A 25,820-nucleotide genomic window follows, 5' to 3' on the forward strand; every position below is an offset into this window, starting at 1 on the left:
GGGGGGCTCTTAGAGTTTCCTTCCCACCCCAAAGCCCCAGTCCCTACAGCTACGTCCCTGCACACAGCAGCATGTACTGGATGGAGTCCATCTTATAAAGCCACCGCCTTTCTTACTGGAAAACAAGTAGTAGTGAGGGAAAGAAAAGTCTGTCACGTGGGACCATTTTGTCCATCTCAGCCATTAATTCAGATGCAGACACAGAAAGGCAGCGCCTCCCAGATACCAACAGTTGAAGAAAATAGGAGGAAACCAAGGAAGCGAGGTGTTGGCTTCCTAAAGAAGGAAGGGACTGCTGAGCATGAAAAACATAGGCAGCTCCTTTGGAAGCTGTAAGCACAGAAAGGAGAGCAACCACACCTTAACTGAACAGCGCCAGCCCTCCAGGATTTAAGCTTCTCCTTTGGGAAGAAATGCAGGCAAGGCACAGAGAGAGCTTGCTTGGAAAAAGCATCTTATAGCAAAAACCTGCTTGGAGGAGATCTGGGTGCATACCAAACTTTGAGCTGCTTGAGGCAGGAGAACCAAGCATGACTACACTGCAAGCCCCAGCTTCTCTGTATTTAAAGGATTGGCCCTGATAATGCCAAGAGCTGCAGGTGGGCTGGGGGAAGGGTGCTCAGCTCTCCAGGAGCCCCAGGACGCTCCTGGCCCTGCGGGCTCAGCACTCCCTGCAGCTGGACCCGGCCCCAGCTGCTGCCCAGCTGCATCGGCAGCTCTCGAAGGAAGGATGTAGCAGAGCACAATGATTTGTTTTTATTGGGAATACTTGCTTCCTGCCACCAGGATGCATATGCAGCAGCAGAGAAACGTGCAGGGGTTTGGAGACCTTGTGCACCGTGTGAGGCAGCATGGGCTCGCTGAAAGGGGTATTATGCAGACATCTGCTGAGCTGGGGCTGTGTGAGCAAGAGGTGGCCAAAAGCAAACTGTGGGACCTGCAGCCCTCCTTCTGCACCCAGGAGAGCAGACTTCTGTGCTCCAAACCTCCCAAAGAACTCAGCCCAAGGCCACGGCCACTGCTGGGCTGGGGGCCCTCCGTGAGCTGGGTGAAGCTCTAAGCATCTGCCCAAGCTGCCCTTCTTCCCATTGATACTCTTGGTGAGAGGATCCCAAAGGAGAGCACAGCAAAGGGAAGAGCTTTAGTGCTTAAGACAGGTGGAAAGGGATTTTATTTTCTGCTCATTCTGCTTTCTCACTGCAATCTTAGCAAAGCTCTGCATTGTCCTCAGAGCCTTCCTCCTGCCCTGCCCTCCATGGGGCTGCCCTAAGGACAGCTGTGTGGCACAGCAGGGTTGGCCATCCTCACGCAGCACAGAAGAACAGCAGAGCCCTCCTCCCAGGGCACAGCTTGGGGTGCACACTGAAAGCGCCTCTAAGAGCATTTCCAGGCAGCAGCAGCACATGGCTGCAGGCACACAGCTCTGCTGCAGGGCAGTGATTTCTGCTCCTTGCTGCATCCCGTGCTGAGGCTGGGACCAGATCGAAAGCTTTTCTCCCTCTCTGCAAACACCCACATCCACCAACCAAGAGTTCTCGCAGAGCTGTGGGACCATGGTGGCTTCTCCCTCCTGATTCGGTGCTGCTGATCAAGGGCAGCATTCCCCATCCCACGCTGGGTCACTGATGCAGAAAATGTCTCCTCCTCCGATGACACCCCTTCCTCGAGGACAGGAACGAGGGAAAGCTGCTCAGCATCCCCTGCCTGCTCCCCCTGTCCCAAATTCAACAGCAGGCTCAGGGACCTTACCAAGGCCATCCCACACGTCCCTGCAGCACCCACACACATCCCCACCAGGAACATCTCAGTACTGGCACAGCTGAAGTGAGCAGAATGGGGCGGGTTGGGTGCTCTGCTCGGTTGGGTGCTACCAATATGGGGCAGCTGCCAGGAGGATCTGCAGGGCCATGGAGAAGCAGGGCAGCTGTGCCACACTGTATGCCACGGATCGTGTGGGAGCCTTCAGCTTCAGCAGGTAGGCCACGGTGTGCATGATGCGTCCCGCACAGAAGATGAAGAAGTGGATCCTGGCCACTGCAGGACTGGGCTCCAGCAGAGAGTACACAGCTCCGAGGAAGAGGAAGGGGAAGATGTTCTCCATGTCGTTGCGATGCGCCCTGTGAAGAGAAACGGGTTGCTCCTTCCCACCTGGCTTCCAGCCTGCTGATGGGCTGAGTGCAGCCCCCAAAGGGCTCAGAGCCTCCCTGCATGCAAGTGGGGCCAGACTTGGAAAATGGAAGATGAGCTGTGCTGTGAGACCCTTCTCCTCCATCTGTGCATGGCTCCACACCTCTCGGCCCCCTGATACCTCCTCTTCAGGCACAGACCTTGAGGGTAATTTGCCCTCTCCATGGCTGCAAACACATTAGCAAGGTCTGACCTGGCATGTGCTCATTGCACAAACCCCAGACTTCTGCAGCTCCGGTTATTTATTTTTATGGAAGCCGGTCCTTTCTGACTAATCAAAAGAGGATGATTATTATTATCACTACTATTTTATTTTTCTTAGCAAAGGAACAGCTCATCTATCTCCTCCTCCTCTCCCTGGCAGCCTGTGGCTTGGTGCTATGGGATGTTTGGTGAAGCAGAGCTGGCAGCAGGGCTCGGCATGGCTCCAGCCTCCCTTCCTGTGCAGAACCAGCCCACACAGTGCCTGGGCCAGTGCCCAGCCACCTCCTCCAGGGAGCTAAAGGCAAGCACAGAGCTGGGTCACCCCGAATTCAACACTGAGGACTCAGCCTCATTGCACCCATTGACCCCCAAACCCCAATCCTTCCACACACAGCACGCTTCCATTAATGATTGAGCTGCCCTGGTTCACAGGGTCCTGCCTCGGACCTCAGGGCATTTCACCTAGCTGTGCAATTAGCTAATTAATGAGCCTTCCAGCTTCCTGCTGCCCTGTTGGGGCGGGATGCTGGCTCTGTACTCGCCTGCGGCAGCGCTCCACATCGGGGTCCTCACGGTAGTACTGCAGCCCTCCATTGCGCAGCGCATCCTCTGGGTTAGCAAACGCCTGCAAGAGAGTGTCCCCATGCAGAACTGTCAGGGATGCAGCTCCTGATATCTTTGGGAGGGCTTTGGGGGGGTTATTTTCATGCAGTTTTCAAAAGGAGAGGTTAAAAAAAAAAAAAAAATGAATGCAGCAGGAAAAAAGTGATGAATGGAGCAGATCCCAGTACATCAGGTATCCCCTGGGTGCCTTCAGTGTGGGCATTTCTCTCCGTGAAATCCATCGGGAGACTTTGCCAACCTCCTGCACAGAGCTTGCAGACACCAAAGATAACAGCAAATGATGGATGGCTTTGCCCTACTGAGGCAGAAAATTCCCTGGCTGGCTCTTTGGCACTACTGCTTTCCCTGGGAGGAATGGGATCCAATGTCATTCTCCCAAAGGAAAACGATGGACACACACACTGCTCTGCAGGGATCTGCTTCCAGGTGACAGCTTCACCTTGCAGCTGTGTTACAACACAGGCAGTGCCAGGGCTGCAGCATCACTCAGAAACACAAAAGAAAAAACACATCCCCAGCTCCAGCGACGCAGGAGAACCCGCTTCTGCCTTTGGCCCGGGAGCAGAACCATCTCCCTCTCTGCTGGTGCATCCGGAAACGCCTCAAATATTTCAGTTTTTATTGCAGAGCTAAGCTGTGCCTCAATCCCTGCTGCTGTCCCCACGTCCAAGAGCCATTTCCTCCAGCTATTGTTTCTGCTCCCTGTGACTTCGCTCTCCTGCAGCACAGAAGCTTGCTGCCACATTGCAAGATTTTTTCTGCCATTTCAATCATTTGTCCTTAAACTTTTCTCTCTCTTTTCTCTCAGACACTGCAAATGAATGTAAACAGAGCAGCAGCTCACCTGCATGGTATTTTACATTTGAAATTACTATTTAGATTAGGATTCAGAAATGATAAACATCAAGCTGCAGATGGTGAAAGCAAACAGAAAGAGCCAAAGAGAAGCGAGATGGCTATCTGCCATAGCTAGAAAACCTGTTTTGCTTTCAACTGAAGTCACAGAAAACTCAGCTTGCTTCTGCAAAACCCAGTTGGCTTTTGGAGGATGAAAAGAAGAAAGGGTTTGTAGTAAACTCAAGCAGAAACCCCAGCAAAAAGCAGGAGGGGCGAGGGAGGGAAAGGAAGCTGGGACGTACCTTCTTCCTGAGCCTCACTTGTCCCGTGATGATGGCAACAACATACATCTTTAGAATCAGGATCGTGCTGTAGAAGGTGAATGACAGGAACACGGTGTTCCCCATCATTGTGGGAGCTCCTGCTTTGGCCCTGCAGAGGGGGACAGGAAGGCAACGCTTCAGCTGTCAGCCCCCAGCCCCACTTTCCCCATGGGGTCAGTCACGAGCAAAACAGGACAGCTGAACTGCTGGCAAGTGGTTCCCAGACTCCACCGTGTGCTTTTGGTCCGTGGATGCTCTGAGCTGGGATCCAGCTCCCTCGAAACAGCACCAGCCTGCCCTACAACACCCCACAGATCTCCCCTCCTGCTCATGCCCAGAGCTGCACAGAGCATCCCTTGCTCCTCGGCAGCCCCAGGGAGGAGGAGATGGGAGAAAGAAGGTACCTACCTCTGCTGCACCCAGCCCAACTCCGTCCCGATCCCAACAGCCCTGCGTGGCAGCGTCCCAGTGCTCCCAGTCCCGCCCCACAAGGACTGAGCACTTTGCACAGGCAGCCCTCCCCTCGGCACCACCTGCCAAGGGGACAGGGACAGAGCTGGCCCTCTTTCCAGCTGCACACACTGCCCACCAGACTGGATTGTCCCTGGGAGGGTCCCAAAGCCACAGAGGATCCCAAAACCCAAGAGGAGAACCCCAAAGCCCCCAGCCTACAGAGGGAAATACAGACCAACCCGTCCCTGGGGCGGCTCCGCTTGCTTTTCTCCCAAAACGCGAATCAGGGGAGCCGGGTGCAGGCTGATCCTAGCCTAGAAAGGGGCATCTGAATTTGGAGCTGGTTTTCCCAGCCATCAGAAGAGAAGAGTGAGAGGATCTAAGCCTGCAAGGAGGGTCGGAGCTTGGCTGCTCCTGCATTGCAAACCTTTAACTCCTCCTTCCCTTGCGCGGCCCCAGCGCTGGCAGGGAGCTCTCTGAGCTTACAAGGGCTGGACTGGGGACTCGGTTCCTTTACGCACACAAAAAGGTCTATTTCAAGCAAATGGATACATTCAGAGATCGACTGGAAAATGAATGTTCTGGGTATGTGAGTAGTTCTTTCTGGTTTGGACTAAAATAGTTGTTTCCAGCCACAAAATAAACCCATGAGCAGAATAGGATGGTTTGCTTCTTGCAAAAGAATCCATCAAAGCATTGCTACCTGTAAGACTGACTTTGTTCTGCAGTGCTTTTTAACTGCCAAATGAGCACACTTTGCTCCGAGAGAAACCAGAGCAGTAAGCAGGAATGCTACAGCCCAGGATCATGCTCGGGTCCTGCTGCACAAGGACAGCAATGTGACAGTGGTGGCACCCCCTAGACAGAGCAGACACCAGCAGCCTTCTCTCTGTATCTGCCTCTGCACCTCCCCAGGGATCAGCACACCTTGCTGAGCAGCAGGAATACGTACAAGCTCAGTACCACCTGCTGACAAGCCAGGACTCCTCCTGTTTGCTCCAGCAGCAAACAGGGAGATGGAGAACTATGGGTTGTCCAGATGTGAGCCTAGGAGCAGCCCCAGCCCCATGTGCATCGGATGTGCTGGGTGTACAGCCCTGCAGAGGGACGGGCACGGCACCCACATGGATGGGAATGAGGGGCAGAGCAGCTCAGAGGGCGGATGTGGTGCTGCTGGGGTGCCTCACGTTGAGGGCCCTCGTGATGTTGGACACGTCCATGGCAGGGCGGCACCTCCTGGCCCGCGGCAGTGCAGCTGCCAGGACCGTGTTCAGCTGCCCCATTAATTGGGGCGGAAGGCGGCTGCTGATCCTCCTACACGGAGCACATCCTGCTAGGATGGAGCTGTTGCCTGAACAAGAGCAGGTCCTGAAGGCAATATAACGCAGCTGTACCACAAAGCCTCGAGCACACGAGGTTGCAGCCCAAGGACCTGCCCAGTGCCAGTGATGCTGGTGGAAAGCACTGCGTTCTGCGGGTGAATGGTTAACAGCAGTCAGGGTTGGGATCTGAAAGGGTTGAAGATGTACCAGTCAGGTCAGAATGACCCCAGGAGCTGTGGGAAAAGGGTGGAGGGTTTTGTTGGAGGAGGAACAAGGAGCAGGAAGAAGGAAAGAAAAATTCACGGGAAGTGCCTGAGAGAAGTGCTTAAAAATAGAAGCCTCTAATAACAACCCTTCTTTAGGTTCTTTAGAAGGGATAAAAGCTGCTCTCATTTCCCACACAGGGAACTGTTTATTTGAGCAGCTGAGTTATACCACAGCATTATAACTGTGTTTTTCCAGCACTGCTGTGCTGGGTCATTTCCTGGTGGCACCTAAAAGTGAGAGGGCTGCTTGTGTCAGAAATCCTTCCCACTGGCGTATGGATGTGTGTGTCACGGTGGCACGGATGGGACTGTAGAGGGCATTTCCCATTGCCCAAATGGACAATTCCCCATTTTGCTGCCTGGTAGGGGAGGATTTTGTTTTCCCTTAGGCTGCAGCTCATCCCATGGCTGCAGAAGGCCCCCAGCTATACTCCAGCCCACTCAGTGCCCTCCTTCCCCACTGTCTCCCGCCTCTCCCATCACACAGCTTGCAGGCATGCCCTGCTCCAGCCATCACTTGCCCTTTGCTGTGCCCAGCCCTGGGAAATCCGGCGGCCCACGGGAGATTGCTCCTGCTCCAATGCAACCACAGCTTCAAGTAAAGGCATGAGTCAGCTTAGATATTCCTTAATTAAAGAGAAAGGTGCTCCACCTTTCCACCAGCCTGCACGAAAGGTCACATCAGGAAGAGGGGGATTAGTCCTACTCATGATGCACCCCGTACTCCACGAGGGTGAAATCCCCTTGCTTCACACACAGCTCCCTGTTCCCCAGCTCCTGCGGTCTTCACTGCGGCACGAAGCACGGGAGAAGATATGGCAAAGCGCCTCAGAGCCTAAAACAAACAGGCAAGCTCCAAATTCTTCAAACTCCAGGAGATTTTGTCTGTGTTGCACTGCAAAGCATCTTCCCTGCAGCTGTACTGGCAGGAGCTACGCACATTCCTCGTGTCTGAGGCCTCTCAATGGGTCTCTCCCAAAGACCAGATGCTGGCAGCAGCAGAGAGGCCTGGGGAAGGGTTGCAGCATCTCCTGGTCTGGGACACAGCAGGAGCAGAGGATGCTGCTGTTCCTTGGCCAGCCCCAGCTCTATCCCTTGCCAGGCTGCTGCCCTGCTCCCAGCCACCATGACTGCGGAGCAGTCACTGTCCCCTGCTTGTGGGACAGCGAGGAAGGGCTGCTGGAAAAGCAGCCATGAGCATGTGGGAGGCAGATCAGATTTTCTTGTTCTGAGCCTCACATGGATTCATGCCTGAGCTGTCTCTTAAAGGGAAGAATTCCTTGGCGAGGCTGCAGAGATGCAGCCCAGCTGGGAGGGATGCTCTGCTCCACTCCATTCCACCCAGCAGTCCAAACAGGCTCCAGACAGACCTGCACCTGCAGCTGCCACGGGGCCGTGGTGGGAGCTGGGGACAGGGCTAGGTGTGTGGGAAGCCAGCATCTCTCACTTCATCCCACTGCAGCAACTTGCATCGTGTTTCTTCCCCTGAACCAGATGCCAATAAACAACAGGCAAACACCACTTATGTCACTGACCAAAAAGAGGGGCTTTCCCAGCCAGGCTGGGGTGGGGGGTGGAGGGGGGGGAAGAGAAATAAGTCCTACTGCCAAACATTCCGAAATCGGGAAGCATTTCCTAGACTCGAAGCAAGCATTTGCAAACATATGAAGTAACTACAGTTGCCCTGGTGGGATTCTCTTGAGCAAGATCAAAGGTGAAGGGTTCTGCACAGTCCTGCCTCCACACACTGCATGACAAAGGAAGAGGAATTGGGGCACACTTTGCCTCCCCATGACGCTCTCCAAAACGCAGACCTCATTTTCAAAGCCCTGAGTTCTTTGCCCCCTCCATCCCTCCTAGACTAAACAGCACTAATCCCTCCCACCTCTCCCCATAGGTCATGTTTTCTAAATCTCTTTATCACCGATGCTCATCTCGTTTCTCAGAGCAAGGCACTGGGCAGCCCTTTTGCAGCAACCCTGAGCAAAGACATTTGGGCTCCCAGCTCCTCAACTTTTACCTCCATCAGTCAGCTTGCTTGCTAAGAACGCAGGGTGCCTGACTCAGACCAGTAAGAGCTTCTTGGTGGTTTGAGGTTTTTTCCACAGTTTGGATGAAGTCAGCCTGTGAGCAATGTTCCCGATACATTTTGAAACTTTCCCTTTCTTTTCCTGTGCTGTTGGCACGATGTGTTCATTCAGTCTCATATTGGCAGCACTGTTTGCATCTCAGCAACCAGGAGAAAGGTGGTCCAGGTCCCAAATGCTGACGTTTATTAGTAAATACCTCTCATGCGTAATGCAAAGAGCATCCTCCCTGCGGTCCGCCTAGAGAGCAGGGAGTCCTTTAGCTGTGTTGTTTACAGCCCTCGCTGCCTGGGAGCTCTTCCTGTGCACTCACAGCTCACAACCCAGGCTGGAGTCACATCTTAAGTGCTGGAGCAGGAGATAAGGAGAAAGGAATGCAGCTCACAGGCTGCTTTCTGGACACTGCAGTGAGGATCGCACGCCCAGCGCAGCGCAGCACGTGGGATTTACGAAGCAATCAAAAAGCCACAGTGAGGAAAGAGAAAGGGATGTAGGACCACACAACAATCCAGACTAATATTCCATCTTTAACAAGAGCAGAATGTGGTGTGAATGACGCAATGAAGCAGAGAAATCCCTGCAAGCAACAGCTTAAGCATGGAGTCCAGCACTTGGACTTACTGTCCTGGCATTCCCTCTCCATGTGAACCACCAGCAGCACCAGCAACCCACCCAGATCCCATGCTCTGATGGCTCTCCTGACCTGCAGGCTCTGCCCCCATGGCCATGACGTGTGCTCAAGAGGTCTGCTGTGTTTATGGAACCACGACTGCTTTACGCAGCCCTCCACGAGGAGGTATGCTCTCCATACAAATATTTACAAAGCAGCAGAAGGCATCTTTCTAGCACAGCACGTTTCTACTGACGGTGCCATCAACATGGATAAAAATGAGCAAGAAGCGCTCAGCCATTAGATAGGAACCAGTTGGGAAGAAGTCATGGGAAGGGAGCAGAGATGGGAGCTGTGGGATGGAGGCCAGAGCCGTCCCACGAGGAGAGTGAAGCAATGAAAGGGACAGGAGCTGTGCTGGTTTGTGCTGGGAGGGGACTGCTGCTCTCCAACAAGAGCACAGAGGTGCCCAGCCATACCAGCCCTGCTGTTCACCACCATTCCAAGGCCCCACAGCCCCTGCAGGGAGCAGAGAGCAGCAAACTGGCCTCATACACACCTTGGTTCATTGACCTTTCAGAACCTGAGGATTAATTTAAGCTCTGAATCACTAGGTTTAATTCCCTTTCCCGAATTGTTGTCATAGCTGACGGTAGCGCTCGATAATTATACGCGTCGATTCACTTTCCAAACTGTTGAAATTAAATTAATTCCTGGGATGATGATTCCCACAGTAAAACACAGTATAAGTTAAGATGATGACGATAATCTTTTCATAGGATCTGCCTCCCCTCTTGTTCATGTCATGGGGAGACATGCTGGGGGTTAGGAAGAACGGCGATTATTGCTCAGCTTTGTCTAGCATACTCCTCCTTTGATACACGTCTGTGAAATTACCTCTTACTCAGCTTTATCACACCCCATTCACTTTCATCTTTCTTCAAAGGAGATTCCTCCATGCTTCTGATTATCCCAACCATAATTCTTATTTCCCTCCAACGCTGAGGCAAGCAGATGACCAGCACATGACTCCCAACTCACTGCACTCCACACACCAGCAGTCCTTTGGCTCATTTTTCTTTTAAATGCCACAGGTCCTCTCTTTGGGCTCTAGGATGTCTCCATTACCAAGCTGCTTATTGCTCTGGAGAGGCTGTTCCTAAAATAAAGGAATTCCAACTGTGTTCTTGCAGAAGACAGGCCTGAGACACCACCCCACAGCCATCTGACCGATCTGCTTTGCTCAGCTCTGTTCCTTTGGGTCTTTCTGCACCCCAGCACGGTGTCCCTCTTGGCTTGCTGTTAGCACAGAGCGAACCCTGCTCTCTGTGGAGCGTGTCCATCCTCCTGTCCTTGATTTGTTCCAGCTCACCGTTAGCCATGGGGTTCCCAGCTCTCAAATACATCTTAACAATAGCTGGATACCGAAGCCCTGCATGCAATCTTTCTATTCACAGAACTCCATTTTCCTCCCCCCATTAGACAATACACCTCCTGGAAAGAGAACCTGTACTATTCAGACTCTCTACGGTCAGCACTGATGGATGTCTCCATGTCTGATATATGGGAGTGACTCCACCCCAGTGGTTCAGCATTGGACACGGAGCACAACCCAACAGGTGCTCACTGAGCACTTCTGATGGGTTCTGCAGAAGCAGAGGGGTTAGCAGTGTGCAGCTGGCCCTGCTCAAACAGCAGAACCATCCAGGAGATTGAGTGACAGCTCGTCACTGGTTTGGGGCCAGTTCAGCCCAGTTCTGTGACTAATGGGGCAAGGGGACCCATGCACTCATGCCCCAGGAGATGAGGAAGGGAAAAAAGGGGAAAAGGCAGGGAGATGTGCCTACAAACAAAACAGTGGCATCGAGCTAAGGGAGAAAATTTACTAAATATGATAGTGGAGTGCAAGATAACACAATATAATACAATATAATTGGAATTGAAACTAGTAAATCAAATGAATGAGGGAGAGCACCCAAAACTGAAGGCCTTACTCTAATGCTGAAGATGAGAGAGTGCACACACAGCAGTGAGGAGCAGTTAAAATAAGGGAACGTCTCGTCCTCATTTTATCTTTCCCTCTAAACAGAAAATGGAAACAGAACAGTGAAGTCTTCTAGGATCTGTAGTTCTTCTCTCCTGAGAACCACGTACCTGGAAATATCAACAATCCACCAAACTGGAGCAGTAAGTCTAACTCCCAACACACTACGTGATATTATGATGTGGAATGCTGATAACAGAAATCAGAGAACGACAACACAGCTGCTTGGGATTCTGCTTGCAGACACTCCAGTCCATGTTCCTGGACAAGATTTCCTCCTATCAGCAGAAGGAAGAGCAGAGGAGAGCAGCTGAGAGAGATCGTTTTGCACAGTTTGCATGGAATGGCATTTGCATGCACACGCAGGAGTGCCCAGCACAGCAGGCTGCAGGGACACAGCCATTCCCAGAGCTCCCAGAGCCACACCAATGGGATAACATCAGGCCCTACAAATCAGTTTTCTTGCATAACTGGAGCAGCTGCACAATAGCTCAACACCTCAGGAATTTGCTCGTGTTGGAGCCCTTGTTTGCAATAGCTGCTTTGCAGGACTTATTTTAGTGACCTGTGTTTAAGTCTCTCCTACAGGAGATGGGTGAGAGAGCAGGGGGTTTTGTTCTGTGAGCTGCAAGCCAAGCACAGCCTCTGATTCTAATCCAACTCCAGACCTACGGAGCACTTTTATACCTTCTTTCATCTAAAGGTCCCAAAGCTCTGGACGGGGATGTCTGGCTAATAACCCCACTGGTGTATGTATGTTGGATGAGATACAAGGCACTGGCCACATCAGAGGGCCCATGGCTGGGGAACAGTGTGTCTCATGGCCTGTAATCCTATTCCTGTAGCAACCCTCCCTGGAGCAGAATGTTTTTGTCCCTTTCACACAGGCTTTGTCTCTAAGTTATTATTATCTGCAACAGAAATCAAGTTTTAAGAGAGAAGTAAACATAGGGGTAGAGTTTCCCTGTTATTTCTTGCTCTGTGCAGCCACACAGGCTGGCTCACACGAGAGCTGCTCCGCTTCAGCTGCTTCCAAGCCTGGATGGAGAGCAAAACCAGAGAGCAGATCCCAGCCCCAGATTGGAACCCGGTGAAAGCCAAACAGATTCTGCTTAAAAAAAAATAAAATAATAAAAAAAAAAAAGTAATAATAATTAAAAAAGGAGAAAATAAAAAACCAACAAACCTAAGATGGGTGAAATCCAGGTCTCATGGCATCCCCATCCCACTGAAGAGGAGGCTGCAGCACAACTAACATCACCCATCCTGTGCTGCTCCATGCAGGGTGACACCATCTTGCCCGGACCCCAGATCTAATCACTAAACCACGGATGTCTGCACGAGCAGTGTTTAGTTTACAAGCCAAAACAATCTCAACTGCAAGTGCAACCCGATAGCCATCCGCTGGCTCTATCACTTCCAATCCATCCATTATTCACCACGATCTTGCACAACACCAGCCCTGAAACCAGAGCCCAGAGGCAATTAGGTGGGAGCACAGACTCGGGGCAGCTGTATCTCAACCTCTTCATTCCTGGTCCCAAAGTGTGCCTCAGTTTCCCCAAAGCCAACGAGCTGATCCCCCCCCACCCCCTTCCTTCTCCCTCAAAAGCACATTATGATCTGAGAAGAAACAGAGCCACTGTAGTTGCAGGCACTTAAGAATCTCCCTGTGTTTGTTCTGAGAGAGCTGCCCTCCATCCATCTCCTTCATTAGCACTGGATGGATGGAGCTAATACCACTGAAAGATCAAACACACACATCAGCAGCAGCTCTTGCCCTATAAAGGGCAGGAGGTGCCCTGCCAGCTTGCCACCTTGCACTTATCTACACAGCTTTACCTTTCAAGGAAGTGCCCACAGGAGGGGAGAAGCATGAGACAGCAGCTCCACTCACCCACAGCAGCGCTGCAGACCCAGCATGGCATTAAGCACCACCTCTCCCGCTCCTTTCACTCCTATCCCCACCAGGTAACGTCACCTGGTTGGCCCCACCTGCTGCAAACCACCTGGTTCAGCTTTAAAACTCCATTTGTCTCCCTCTGCACGTTACCGTGAGTCTCTTTCCTGAGCCTATGTTGCAGACAGAGCAAAAGGCTTCGAGGCATCCAGATGGGAAATCCTGTAGGGCCGAACTCAGCTGTGTTTCCTAGAGGGAGCATTCAGAACAAAAGCTCTGCGAGTCCATTGGAATTTCACAGGGATTCAACTGTGATCAAAGGAGCTGTTTCACATGGACAGATGTGCCTGGCCACATGCACCACCATGTTTCCCTCCACCCTTACCCCACGTCCATCCCTACCTTTCCCTGTCAGACTGTACCTCCTCACACAGCACAGCTGCACACATCAGCACCAGGAGCTCTGGGCTGTTGTATCCCAGACAAGGATTTTTTAATCTGCTCAAGGCTCTCCAGCAAAGATTCCAGAGAGAGAGCAGAGCTGCCAATCCCTTTGCCATAAAATGTCACGTTAAGAACATTCATCATCTTTAAGGCTCGTTTTCCCTAGCTGCAAGAGGAGGATGACGGTCTTTTGACTCCTTGGGTGTTGCCAGGATTAGACAATGTTTGCTCAACATTCACGTAGATTTTGGTGTTTGGTGTTATTGCTACCATCACATTATAGAAAGGTCAATGAATGACCATGTTCCATGAGTCAGAGCCTTCCCACAGCATTAGTGCCGTCCTCAGAGCTTAGCCAGGCTCTGAACAGATCCCAAAGTACGTCAGAGCGACAGCCTTTTCCTGTTGCTGCCTGGTCTTGGTGTTTAGGACGAGGATGACTTGGAACGTGATGCTGAAATTGAAGCAGGGAAAGAAAACAAACTCAAACCACGCAAACGGGAGGGAAAAAATAAAAACACTCCTGTTGGAAAGACTCTGAGCACTAAGAGTGTCCAGTCAGGGTCGGAAGGCAGCGAGACAAGTGTCGTGGAAGGAGATATGCTTGGGTAAAAATAAAAATGAGCACTGAGAAGGAGAGTTTTCCACTTCTCTGGCAAGAAATCTTCACAAGATCCTCTTTCCAGCCCAGCACATCATGTCAACAGGCAGCTGTGTCCCAAACCTATTTGCTGAAGTACTTGGAAATATGGAGAAACCCATACAACCCAAAGCCACAGGCTTTTTCAGGGAAGAGTGTTGCTTCACTCACCCTAAAACTCTTACCTGCAAATTTCTTCCTCTCCATGAAGAAAAGTCAGGGCTGCAGCTCCCATTCCCATCACCCTGCTGGAGACGTGCATCCTTCCTCGGCTCTCCAGCCAGCCAGGCACGCTGACCAGTGCTGCCCCAATCCTCCAGGCTCCGTGCCACACTGCTGCAAGCTCTAACTGCCAGGAGCATTGACTTTAAACCAACAACACACAAATCAGCCCATGGGTGGGTGACAGAAAATTTCAACATACAGACTGCAGAGGAAGGGCAGGCAGAACTCTTGGCTGGGACTTTCCTCTCTTCACACGCTTTGCCTTTAGCAGCCCACCTCTGCACCACTTATTTCCCCTTTGCAACTGCCACCCCGTGCCCACTGATGTCTGTGCTGACGGGGACAAGTGCCAATGTGTGATGATGAGCAGTGCTGTGCTGAGGCTCTGTGGGGAGGTGGGAAGGGCAGAGCACTGTGCTCAGGCTCTGCAGGCTGCACGTTGCAGGTCTGTGCTCCACTTGGAGCTTCCAGACAGCTGTTCAAGGAAATTGCCATCAGTGTCAGCCTCACCACCGCTATTAGACATCTCAGCCATGTCCAGGCCCAGCTTGAACCCATTTAACTTGTAAGGGATAATGAGATAACAGCATGACATGTTGCAGCTGAAGGTTATTTAAACACCCATCTGGTACCTGTTAGGCAGCATACATCCTATTGTTGTATAGGAAATATATGCCACCTCCCTCCCATATGGGAAGGAAAAGATCTATAGATGTGTCTCATGCTGCTCCTTCTTTACGCATAAATGAGGTCATTCTCCTCCTCCTCTCTGCTGTTTCTGGCACATTACTTTGCATTTCACACGTTTAGGGAGACGTGCTGGTTAGTGGGGTGTTGTGGAAGGACACAAAATCACAGCAAAGAATTTACTATAGACACCTTACTGTCTCCATAGTCAGCAGAGGCTCCGCACCCCCAGATACGAGGAGAAAGAGTGGACCATAAGATCTGAAGCCACTCATCCTTTCCAAGGCACAGCTTGGCACTGCACTTTATCCTGGAGAGATTAAGAGCTGCCATTCCATTTCAGTACTCTCAGGACCACGTCCTGTCCCTTCATCTGCTGAGATCCACGAGGTGAGCAACCATCAACCTCATTTCTTTATTCAAACTCTCCCTTGTTGAGATAACATTGTTCTCAGACTGAAATTGCCTGTGAGGCTCTCGCCCTCTGCGGAGCCAGAGCTGTGAGCGCTGCGCTGTTTGCTGTCCTGAGAAATTTTCATAACACAAGCTCTGTGTGAGCAGATGTGAGCGCCCCTCCTGATTTTCTCAGGCATCACTTCCAACTTCTGCAGAAGTTTCACTCTGTAAATCCTGGATAAATTTCTTTGTCTGACACCCCATCTAGTGTCCACCACGGACCAATGCAGAGGACTGCGCGTCAAGGAAACACAGACTAGAAAACTCCCATCTCTCCTTCAGCAGCTTGCTGGGGCTCTGGGGGCTCTGCGTACTCACTCTGCAGGTGATCCATCTGCACCAGCACCCCAAAACAAGGAGCCCCGAGCAGGACCAGTGCCCAGCATGGGACTTGGGCAGAGAGGACTCCAAACGTGGAGCCCTATGGCTTCCCCATGTGCTTGATGCCCTTGGCTCTGAGTGCAAGGCAATTCTTGTTTTAAAGGCAGGGATCACAAAGCTGGTAGGACAAAACACTTGCTCTGAGAATCTGGTCTGAAAAGGCACCTTTCTGGTGTGTCCCAGCTGTGAGCTGCAGAGCTGCAGAAACCTTTGGGTGATGTGGTACAGCTCAGCCTGAAACAAGCACTGCTGTGTTCCTGGTGAATGAAGCAGCAGCTCCAGGTGCCACGAGGTTCCATGCCCTCAGAGCTGGGAACGTTCTGCTTGAGCTCTCCCTATTCAATACCCCTCATCCCCCAGCAGTACTCTGCTCTGACACTTTCATTTCACAAGGAACAGTGTGATAACTGTACACATCCATCACACAGAAAAAGTGGTTTCTATTTGCACAAACAGCTTCATGCTCCAGGAAGTTTTTTTGGTTTTTTTTTTGTTTTTTGTTTTTTGTTTTTTTTTTTCTGCAGTTTCAGTTTTGCTTTCCTTTCTTTTCACTTCTCACCATGAAGCTTCTCTATGCTGGTGTGCTCTCCATCCTTGTCCCCGCACTGACACCCGCCATGGATCCGCTCAGTGCTTACCTCATTGTGGGGGGTGCAGCCATCGGCTGGCAGCTCTTCTCCCCTCACTCCTGGCTCAGGTGCAGTCTCCTGGAGTGCTGCAATGCAAAGGAGACACTGAACTTCTCAGGTAAGGCAGTGGGAAGGGCAGTGATGGCCCTTCTTGGGTTGGGGGGGGAATTCCCAGCGCGTTCTTTGAGTGCTTGTGGAAAGAGAAGCTCCAGAAAGCAAAGGCTTCTAACAGCTTATCCCAAACCCCAGCCACTCACTGCCTATAATCTGTGTTGAACGAGGAGCAGTGATTAGTGCTAGCTCTATGGTTCAAAACGTTGTTTCATTTCCCCCAGATAAGCAGTCTGGCAGTTATTTCATCCTGAAACTGCAGGGCTGAAAAAACCTTGAGCTACTTTCTAACCACACATTCCAGAGCCTGCCACTTGGAAATCCCCCACTCCTGTGTCATAGGACTGCAAATATTGTTTCGTTTCAGAGCTGGGATGTAAATTTCAGGGGAAACCCTCAAGTGCTGCAGGTCCCTTTGCCTCCTGATGCTACAATACATCGCTTCATACCAGCTCTGCATTTGATGGTGACAAACAGGCTGTTTTCTGGCACTTCAGCCATTGAAACACCGGTTGGGATTCTCTTTTAAAAGGACATTATATAGCAACATAAGCGTGGGTTTCTATAAAAGGACTCAAAAACAGTTAATGAGAATTGTGCATGCATAGTATCTCTGTTTATCTATAGAGAAGACCCCATCCCAGGGTTTTACAGAAAGCAGTGGTATACTGCCATGAAAATTCATGGCAAACTCTCCTGCAAGCAGCTTGGTTCCTATAAATGCCATTGAGATTTGTTTCATGAGTCAGCTCCTGAGTTTGGTTCTCTGCTCCTGAGTTTGGTTCTCTGCTGATTTGTGATCTCAGGCAGCGTATGTTTGCTCCCTCTGATGGCCATCCAGCTGCAGCCAGAGAAAGGGAAGGAACAAATGGCACCTTCTGACTCTGCCCTTATTCTTCCAGTTGTGAAGATGGATTTGGAGCGAAAAGTCTTTGGCCAGCATCTGGCTGTCCAAATAGTTCTGAGGGCTCTGAGTACAAATCTTCACTCCAAGCAGCCCAAGAAGCCCCTGGTGATGTCCTTCCATGGCTGGACTGGCACAGGCAAATCGTTTGTCAGCAGTATCATTGCAGAGAACCTCTACCGACTCAATGCATGGAGGAGGAGGTTTGTGCACCACTTCAGCACGGTGCTGCATTTCTCACACGGTTCGCATGTCCATCTGTATAAGGTACATACAGCTTTAGCTCATTTCTTCCAATTTATCTGCAGCTGGGAGTTGGCAAACACCAGATAGTTTTGTTTCTTCTCACAGGAGCAGCTGCAGAATTGGATTCGGGGCAATGTCAGCGCCTGCCCAAGGTCCCTTTTTATCTTCTCTGAGATGGATCAAATGCCGCATGGACTGATAGACTCAATCCTGCCGTTCCTCAGCTACCGCAATGAGATTGATGGAGTTTATTATGGCAAGGCGATCTTCATCTTCCTGAAGTAAGGAAAGTGAAGGGCCAAGAAGGAGTTACAGCCCCACAGACACAGCAGGGACAAAGGGAGTGCCACTTGCTGACAGGTCTGTGGCTGAATCAGCCCAGCTGAGCAGCTCAGGGTCCCTCCTTTGCTGTGGTCTTTGTCACTTCCCATTTCTGGGCAACCCCCACACAAAGAAACATCACCAGTGCAGAATCACGCAGTCACTGCCAAGACATGAGCACTAAAGACAGCAAAGATACACAATCTAATGAGCCTGTGAATCTCCTTCCTAACAGCAATGCAGGTGGAGATAAGATAACGGAGATCGCTCTTGATTACTGGAGAAGGTTGAAGAGGAGAGAAGACATTCCTGTGGAGGAGCTGCAAGATCTGCTCTCTGAGGACATTTTCAGGAACCCAAACAGTGAGTACAGCACCTCTGGGCTCCCGCAGCCGCTGATGTGTGAGTGTCAGCTCTCTGCAGACTGCTCCACAAAGCACGAAGCAGTGCTGCCTCCCAAGCACGCCAATGGCAGAGCTCTCCGTGCTCTCTCTTCCAGGCGGTTTCTTTCAAAGCCAACTGATCCAGAAGAACCTGATTGACTATTTCATCCCTTTCCTCCCTCTTGAATACAAACACGTGAAGCAGTGTGTCCGGGAGGAGCTGCGTGCTCAAGGGCATCCTGAGGAGGAAGACCTCATCACCGAGATTGCCTCGGCAATGGCAGACTACCCCAGCGAGGAAAGGCTCTACTCCAGCAAAGGCTGCAAGACTGTGGCCTCCAGAGTGGCTCTGAGCACCTAGGCACCACACAGCCATACCTCGTGCTCCTGTTGCAAGACCAACCAGGCAGAAGGACTCGTATCAATACCCATCTGTCTACATCTCCTTCCTTGATGGGGCTAGGATTTATCCTGTTCCAGAGGGGCTTTTTGTGAAGCCCTTTAATAAATCATAAAATATCCCAAGTTGGAAAGGACCCATAGGGATCCCTGAGTCCTGGCTCCACACGGGGCCTCCCAGTAAAGCAGACAGTATGGCTGAGAGCATTGTCTGGGTGTTGGCTGCAGGGGCTCCTTTGGGGCAGCACTTCTGTGCCTTGTGCTGTCACCTGCCATGTCCCCATCGCCTGCCATGTCCCTGTCACCAACCATATCCCCATCACTTTCCATGTCCCCATTGTCTGTCACATCCCTGGGCCTGACGCACTGCCCCGTCCCTTGGGCTCTGATGATGAAGGAGAGAGAGGAGGCTGAAGGCAGTGGGAAGTGGCCTTTAGTGGGAGAACGCGGAGGGACAGCGTGGGGGACAGGCGCTGATGTGGCACCGAGAGGACAGACACCGGAGGACAGAGGTGGCACTGAGGGGACACTGGGAGCCAGGGGTGGCACTGAAGGGACACGAAGGACGGCAGAGGTAGCGCTGAGAGCACAGACACCTGCAGCTGGGGTGGCACTGTGGGGACACCGGGCACCAGGGGTGGCACTGAGAGGTCAGTCACAAACACGAGTGGCACCGAGGATGCGCTGCATCCCACCGAGGGGACGCACAACGGCAGCGAGGCGCAGCTCGCCCCGAGGCGGTGAGGACGCCCCGCCCCTCGCCCTTGACAAAGATGGCGGCGGCGGTTACCCGGGGGGCGCGGCGCTTCCCTCCCGTTGGCGGCGGGCCGGAAGCGGGGCCGTGCGGAGGCGCCATGCGGGCGGCCGTGCTGCTGTGGTTGGTGCTGCCGGGACTGGCGGCGCTGGAGCCGCTCAGCGTGGGGTTGGCCATCGGCGTGGCCTCGGCGCTCACCGGTTACCTGTCACATCCCAGCTTCTACTGCAGCTACGTGGAGTGCTGCCCCGGCTCCGGGCACCGCCTCAACGCCACCGGTACCGGGGAGCGGGGGGAGAGGGGGGGGTCGTGGCTTTCGGGACGCGGAGGGGTCGGTGCTGACGGCGTTTCCCCGCAGCGCTGCGGGAGCAGCTGGACGGCAGGCTGTTCGGACAGCACCTGGCCAAGGAGGTGGTGCTGCGGGCGGTGACGGGCTTCAGCAACAACCCCAGCCCCAAGAAGCCGCTGACGCTGTCGCTGCACGGCTGGGCCGGCACCGGGAAGAACTTCCTGAGCCAGCTGCTGGCCCGCCACGTGCACCCCGCGGGGCTGCGCAGTAAATTCGTGCACCTCTTCCTGGCCACGCTGCATTTCCCGCACCCGCAGCGGGTGCCGCTGTACCAGGTGAGCGCGGGGCGGTTCGGGGCTGGCAGCGCCGCGCCGTTGGGTTCGCGCTGCGGTGGCTCAGCCGCTCTGCCACGCCGCGTTGTGGCTGCGGCGGTGCCGATAGCGCGGGTGCTGAAGGCCTGGGTTGATAAAGGAGCTCAGTGATCATCCGGTTCCAACCCCCTGCTGGTCGCAAACCAGCAGAGCGGGCTGCCCAGAGCCACATCCAGCCTGGCATTGAATGCCTGCAGGGATGGGGCATCCACAGCCTCCTTGGGCAACCTGTTCCAGTGCCTCACCACCCTCTGGGTGAAAAACTTCCTCCTAATATCTAACCTAAACTTCCCCTGTCTCAGTTTAAAACCATTCCCCCTTGTCCTGTCGTTATCCCTCACTTGCATTGGTAAAACTGGAATGACTTCTCATGTTTTGTTGCTGTTCATTAAGTGGTTTTGCTATTAGAGGAGTTGGTGTGCATTAAGCTAGTAATGATTACTTGTGTCAGCATCCGTGATGTGTGAACTTATAGAATACATTGAAAAACTTCCTCCTGATATCTAACCTAGACCTCCTGTCTCGGTTTAAAACCACTCCTCCTTGTCCTATCACTGCCCACCCTCGTAAACAGCCGTTCCCCCTCCTGTTTATACACTCCTTTCAAGTACTGAAGGCCACAATGAGGTCTCCCCAGAGCCTTCTCTTCTCCAAGCTAAACAAGCCCAGTTCCCTCAACCCTCACAGGAGAGCTGCTCCAGCCCTCTGACCATCTTAGTGGTCCTCCTCTGGACAGGAGCTCTGAGGTCCTTCCCAACCTCAGTGTTTCAGTAACTCTCCGTACTCTCTGTGCATCCTTTAGGAACAAGTGGCCACTGGGTGCTGACTGCTGCTCAGCCCCACTGCACTGTGCCATGAAAGTGTAGGTGGGAGAGTTTCCATATGGCATTCCTCCAACCTGGGGATTTCTTATCTTCACGTTCCAGCGTTTGAATGGACGGGGTTGTAGTTGTGCTTTCTGTATGAAAGAGGAAACACTGACTTAAAGCAAATAGACAAATCGCTGTAGCCAGAGCTCATCATCTCATCCATGCACTAAGGAGAAGGAACGAGGAAGTTTGATTTGTGAGCAGGGGAAGAATTCACCTTTAAATTCAGTGTTATATCCAAGGGATCAATTGCGGTGTTTATGGTCTTGTCTTTGGGAAAAGGACACAACCAGTGAGGTGGGATGGGGGCAGCTGGGGAGGGGTGTCTGGACTCCCTGTGACCACCTCATGGTACAGCCTCATCTTGCAGCATTTCTCACCTTGTTTCAGGAGCAATTGCAGAACTGGATTCGAGGCAATGTCAGTGCCTGTGCTCACTCAGTCTTCATTTTTGATGAGATGGACAAAATGCACCAGGGTCTCATTGATGCCATCAAGCCCTTCCTGGATTATTACGAGCAGGTTGATGGGGTGTCCTACAGGAAAGCCATCTTCATCTTCCTCAGGTCGGTGGCATCTCTTTGAAAACTAATCTGTATTTATGAGGCTAATGGTGTTTGTATGGGACTTCATTCAGCAGAAGAGATATATGAGAACTCATGAGACCAGCCCAAAGCACAGCTTGCATGAGAGCTCAGATTTTGGAGAAGTTCTTTGGGATAGGTGCACTGGGTATGGCCGGGATGGAGTTAAAATTCTGCAGGGCAGCCTGTTTGGTGCCTGTGTTTTGCATTTGTGGCTAAAGCAGCACTGATAACACCCCAGTGTTTGGCTGTTGTTTGCACAGCCTCAAGGATTTCTTTTTTTCCCCTCGCTGGGTGGTGGGCAAAAGGCAAGGCTGGGAGTGGGCACAGCCAGGAGAGCTGAACTGGACTGGCATGGGGAACGTGTCACACCTTACAGTGTCATGCTCAGCAATAAAAACTGGGTTAGAGAAAGAAGTGGGGGTAGCAGCTTCCAAGGTGAGGAGCTGTGAGAGGCTGGCTGGGCACTGGTCTGCCTGGGAGGGTGGTTATTTTGGCTTACAGGTTTCTGTTTCAGTAACTTGTTTGATTTCAAGGTTAACAGTTCATGTGACCAGCTGAAAAGAGATTCTGGCTTAATTGTGTCTGCTCACTGTTGTTTTCTTTTTTTAATAGCAATGCTGGTGGTGACTTAATTAACAAAGCAGCGCTTGACTTCTGGACCAGTGGAAAGCGCAGGGAAGATATTCAGCTGAAAGACCTTGAGCCCATGCTGTCAGTAGGAGTCTTCAATAACAAGAACAGTAAGTCACTTTCCCCCAGAAAATGGGAATTGCTTTACTTCACACCATAAGGTTAGTCTCAGCAATCTGCACCTCACCTACCCTGATTCTGCTCTGCTTTTTTTGTCCCCCGCTTTCCTCAGTGCCCCATCACCAAAGGCCCTTTGGTTCTTTCACTTCAATATCATCCATTCCCAGGGAAATTTTCATTACAGAAGCTGCTCAGGGGTAGATAAACCTCTTTGTGAATCAAGTCTGATCTGCAGAGCTTACCCAATGCAGACCCAAGTTTAGAGAATGTCCTTCCTATATCTTTTTCCTTCCTTCAACTCCTGCAGGTGGACTGTGGCACAGCAGCCTCATCGACAGGAACCTCATTGACTACTTTGTTCCCTTGCTGCCCCTGGAGCACAAGCACGTGAAGATGTGCGTGCGGGCTGAGATGATCGCCCGTGGGCACGAAGTGGATGAGAAGGTTGTTCAGGCAGTGGCTGATGAAATGACATACTTCCCAAAAGAAGCAAGAATCTACTCCGATAAAGGCTGCAAGACTGTACAGGCCAAGCTGGACATCCATGAAGACATTGCAAAAGCCATGGACTGATTACCCTTCACCTTTCCAAAGCACTTTCAGAGCTTTTGGAAACTTGTCTATTTGCACTTAAGTTTTTGTTTTGTTTTTTTTTTTACTATTGCAGGGAATGTGGTAGAAATCCTAGAATGAGTGGTGTGGGCTTTTAAGCTTTTGTTTTTTAACATAAAATCCCACTGTTCACCTCTAAACTGGCTGGTATCCAAACATTGCCCCCATTTTTTAACCTGTTAGAAGACTTATGAGTGTGACACCCGTGGTACTGGATACAACTCTCTTGATTCACTCCTTTAAGTGCTAGGATTATTAAATCCTTCACTGCCCTTTCCACAGACCTACAGAAGCAGAAGAACTCTTGCAGTACAGAGAGACTCTAGCTTATGAGACAGTGAATTGAAAGGATTTATAGTGTGATCAGACCTGTGGTAGTGCCAGCAAGGGCACATACCTCGATGCATTGCAGTCAGAAGGGGGTTGCTGGGAGGCTCCCATCTTCACAACACACTGATGCTGTTGTGGCTTCTACACATGAGAGTTCAGCTACTTAAGGACTGAATGGCAGTGTTATAGTTCTTGTCTGACTTACATCATCCCATATCTCCTGCTATAGTAATACGTAAAGTTGAGATGAGCTCAGGGGGAGCTGTTACTAAATGGTGGAGGAAGGGGAGAATGTAATTATTGCACCACTTCCTCGGGGAAAAAGAAATTGTGATTTTTTTATTTCTTCTAATATTTTTCTAAGGGGGCAAAGTGAATTTGCACAGTGACTCCAGAGCGTCTGCCTTCCTCAGCACAGGGACACACGGGAAGGGGCTGACTTACAGCACAATGGGCCAATTCTGCTTGTTAGGCAGAAAGAAGTTGCTCTCAAGGGTCTGACTGTCACAGCGTGGGCTCCTGGGCCTGGAGGCTGTGATGTCTTCAGCAGTCCCTGCAGCTGAGGAGCAGGCTCTCCTCCCCTTGCCCGGCTTATGAGACACTTTTGTGGCTGAAGTTATTTTTAATAGTGTATTTTTATACTGAACTTTAAGCAACAAGAATGCAATGCTGGAGAACCACAGAGAAGGTGGTATGGGAAAGGGTTTCAACCACCACTAATCCCATACCTCACTGGGTGATGTGTGTTTTTATAATAGCTTTTATCACTGAACAATGTCTGAGGAAGGTGGGAAAGACTGAGCCTTCCCCCACCAGGTCAGGCTGGGCTTTGGAAGGCTGTTGTAGCTTTAACTCTTCCACCATCCACCCATCACTAGTGGATCAAACACAGTGGTGCAAGACAGAAGTGCCTAACATTTCATTGATTAGTTTTCTTGAACTGTTTTGAGGGTGTGGGCTATTTTTGAACCACAGCATCTCCTCCATCACAGACGTGATGCCAAACCTACAGCTCTCACTGTTACTTTGTCAATGGAAACGATAGCAGAGAGCTTAGCATTAATGTTCAGCTCTAATTTAGAAGCGTCAATTGCCTTTTACAGCTCCACGTGGAGTTTGTCAAATGTTGGCAAACTGGTGGTGCTGATGCAATCTCCAGAGCCAAATGCTAGCTAGCCATTAACCTTGGGACATTGGACTGCAGCTTTCCATATGCAATGTTTTGCTTATTAACTGACTTATTTGTAAGTGTAAATGTTCTCACCGCTTTCTGTTACTTCAACACTAACTGTTACCACTGTACTGCAGTTGGAATAAACCTTCAGTCATTTCTCTCTCTTGCCTGAATCATTTTCACTACAGAAAAGTTGTACTGCATGCAGCTTCCAAACAGCTGCCCTGAATAACTTAATCATTTAATTGTTGGGTAAGCCTACTAAATAGTTTGCTCATATTAAAGCAGGTTGAGCTGTCCAAGAACACGGTAAGAAATTCAGTAATACAGCTCATTAGGTTTGGGTCTAAGAACCAGCTCCAGAAAAGTCTTAAAAGCTCTGCTCTAGTTAAGAACATCTGCCATGTATGCAGCCCGGGGTCAGGCTGCCTCCTAGCAAGGGAAAAAGATAATCTAAGAAAGATAGATAGTAAGAGAAAGATCCTAAGAAAGCACTTAGCAGGTCACTGCATTTTAACCATAAAGTCTATTTTACAAGCACAGCATGAGATCTGGGAACTTTCCCTGTAGAAGGTTTAACTGAAGTAGCAGCTGCTTGTGCTGGACTTCGGTAAGAGCAAACAGAATTCAGTCTTGGGGACAGCTCAGCTGCTCCCACCGGGTCAAGGCACCGTTTCTGTCAGGCTCAGACCTTTCCCCCAGTTTGACATTTCTCCTACTGCTGTCTGCTCCCATTTCAGGTGGCACATTAATAAAGAACAGCCCAAAGTACCCTCTTACAGCAAGTCAGAAGCTCTGTTTGAAACCACGCACTTTAAAAGAGGGGGGGAATAACTGCAGGATCAGAAGGATCTGATGGCAGTGGGTTCTGCTCCCAGATAGCACTGTGGTTTTGGATAAAAGATTTTTTGGAAGCAGACTTCCCCCTCTGAACATCACTCCTGCATCCTCTGGAGGAAGCTCCCACTCACCCTAAAGCACCCAGGGCAATTATACAATAAACTACTGCTACAGTGTCTGTCAAATGCTCCCATTGATGCTGCTGTAGCACATGAAACAGAACTAAGAGCACATTTAAGGCTGGACGAGCTCCAGAGCTGCTTGGCTGAGTTGCTTCTGTTGATGAGAAGGTACCAGACAGTAGTAAAAGTTTATCGTTTCCATGTCTGCTTTTTTCCATTAACTCGTCATTTTCTGTGATCATAAAGCCAAGGAAAGATAAGTACCTGAGCTCAGAGCATGTGTTTGCTGACCAATTCTAGGACTGATAAGTTAATTGGCGTATTACACAACTTCAGAGCACAACTGCAATGTTGAAATGTTAACAGCTATTTCTTTTTTAATTTCTTCACGGGGAAAACTTCACGATGCAGCTTCTGAAAACGTGGGTGCTCTACTCAC

At 51.0% G+C, this 25,820-nt stretch overlaps 3 protein-coding genes across 7 annotated transcripts; 2 read left to right on the forward strand and 1 right to left on the reverse strand.

The window, feature by feature from the left end:
* Positions 1 to 556: 556 nt before the first annotated feature.
* On the reverse strand, positions 557 to 16,633 carry PTGES (prostaglandin E synthase). 5 transcript variants are annotated; one of them, XM_090121023.1, is made up of 6 exons: positions 16,577 to 16,595; positions 16,329 to 16,405; positions 14,127 to 14,306; positions 4,155 to 4,284; positions 2,934 to 3,016; positions 557 to 2,117 (listed from the first exon to the last, which is right to left on the reverse strand). In XM_090121023.1, the coding sequence occupies exons 2-6, from the start codon at positions 16,349 to 16,351 to the stop codon at positions 1,868 to 1,870; spliced, it is 666 nt and encodes a 221-aa protein (XP_089977149.1). In that variant the 5' UTR covers positions 16,352 to 16,405; positions 16,577 to 16,595; the 3' UTR covers positions 557 to 1,867. The 5 variants fall into 5 exon arrangements, with proteins under 5 accessions (XP_089977149.1, XP_089977150.1, XP_089977151.1 ...); XM_090121024.1 differs by lacking the exon at positions 14,127 to 14,306 and having other exon boundaries at positions 16,577 to 16,633; XM_090121025.1 differs by lacking the exons at positions 14,127 to 14,306; positions 16,329 to 16,405; positions 16,577 to 16,595 and adding an exon at positions 4,868 to 5,036.
* On the forward strand, positions 15,968 to 19,077 carry LOC116234242 (torsin-1A-like). Its single transcript, XM_031601702.2, has 5 exons — positions 15,968 to 16,437; positions 17,333 to 17,601; positions 17,686 to 17,861; positions 18,137 to 18,264; positions 18,401 to 19,077. The coding sequence occupies exons 1-5, from the start codon at positions 16,251 to 16,253 to the stop codon at positions 18,643 to 18,645; spliced, it is 1,005 nt and encodes a 334-aa protein (XP_031457562.2). The 5' UTR covers positions 15,968 to 16,250; the 3' UTR covers positions 18,646 to 19,077.
* Positions 19,078 to 19,440: 363 nt separating this feature from the next.
* On the forward strand, positions 19,441 to 24,579 carry TOR1B (torsin family 1 member B). Its single transcript, XM_031601703.2, has 5 exons — positions 19,441 to 19,715; positions 19,796 to 20,061; positions 21,357 to 21,532; positions 22,166 to 22,293; positions 22,611 to 24,579. Exons 1-5 carry the CDS (start codon positions 19,457 to 19,459, stop codon positions 22,874 to 22,876), a joined length of 1,095 nt encoding a protein of 364 aa, XP_031457563.2. The 5' UTR covers positions 19,441 to 19,456; the 3' UTR covers positions 22,877 to 24,579.
* Positions 24,580 to 25,820: the final 1,241 nt, after the last annotated feature.

This window comes from Phasianus colchicus, chromosome 19 (genome assembly GCF_987193195.1).
Source record: "Phasianus colchicus chromosome 19, bPhaCol1.hap1.1, whole genome shotgun sequence".
Classification (NCBI taxonomy): Eukaryota; Metazoa; Chordata; class Aves; order Galliformes; family Phasianidae; genus Phasianus; species Phasianus colchicus.

Bases quoted from the DNA above. Each gene is read 5' to 3' on its own strand.
- TOR1B (XM_031601703.2), top strand. From the start codon at position 19,457: ATGGCGGCGGCGGTTACCCGGGGGGCGCGGCGCTTCCCTCCCGTTGGC. The intron at 20,062-21,356 runs GTGAGCGCGGGG...ACCTTGTTTCAG, and splicing joins AGCGGGTGCCGCTGTACCAG to GAGCAATTGCAGAACTGGAT. The intron at 21,533-22,165 runs GTCGGTGGCATC...TTTTTTTAATAG, and splicing joins GCCATCTTCATCTTCCTCAG to CAATGCTGGTGGTGACTTAA.
- LOC116234242 (XM_031601702.2), top strand. From the start codon at position 16,251: ATGAAGCTTCTCTATGCTGGTGTGCTCTCCATCCTTGTCCCCGCACTG. The intron at 16,438-17,332 runs GTAAGGCAGTGG...TTATTCTTCCAG, and splicing joins GGAGACACTGAACTTCTCAG to TTGTGAAGATGGATTTGGAG. The intron at 17,862-18,136 runs GTAAGGAAAGTG...CCTTCCTAACAG, and splicing joins GCGATCTTCATCTTCCTGAA to CAATGCAGGTGGAGATAAGA.
- PTGES (XM_090121023.1), bottom strand. From the start codon at position 16,351: ATGGCTGCACCCCCCACAATGAG. The intron at 14,307-16,328 runs GTAAGCACTGAG...GTTGGTTTAAAG, and splicing joins GCTGCACCCCCCACAATGAG to TCAATGCTCCTGGCAGTTAG. The intron at 2,118-2,933 runs GCGAGTACAGAG...TTCTCTTCACAG, and splicing joins GATGTGGAGCGCTGCCGCAG to GGCGCATCGCAACGACATGG.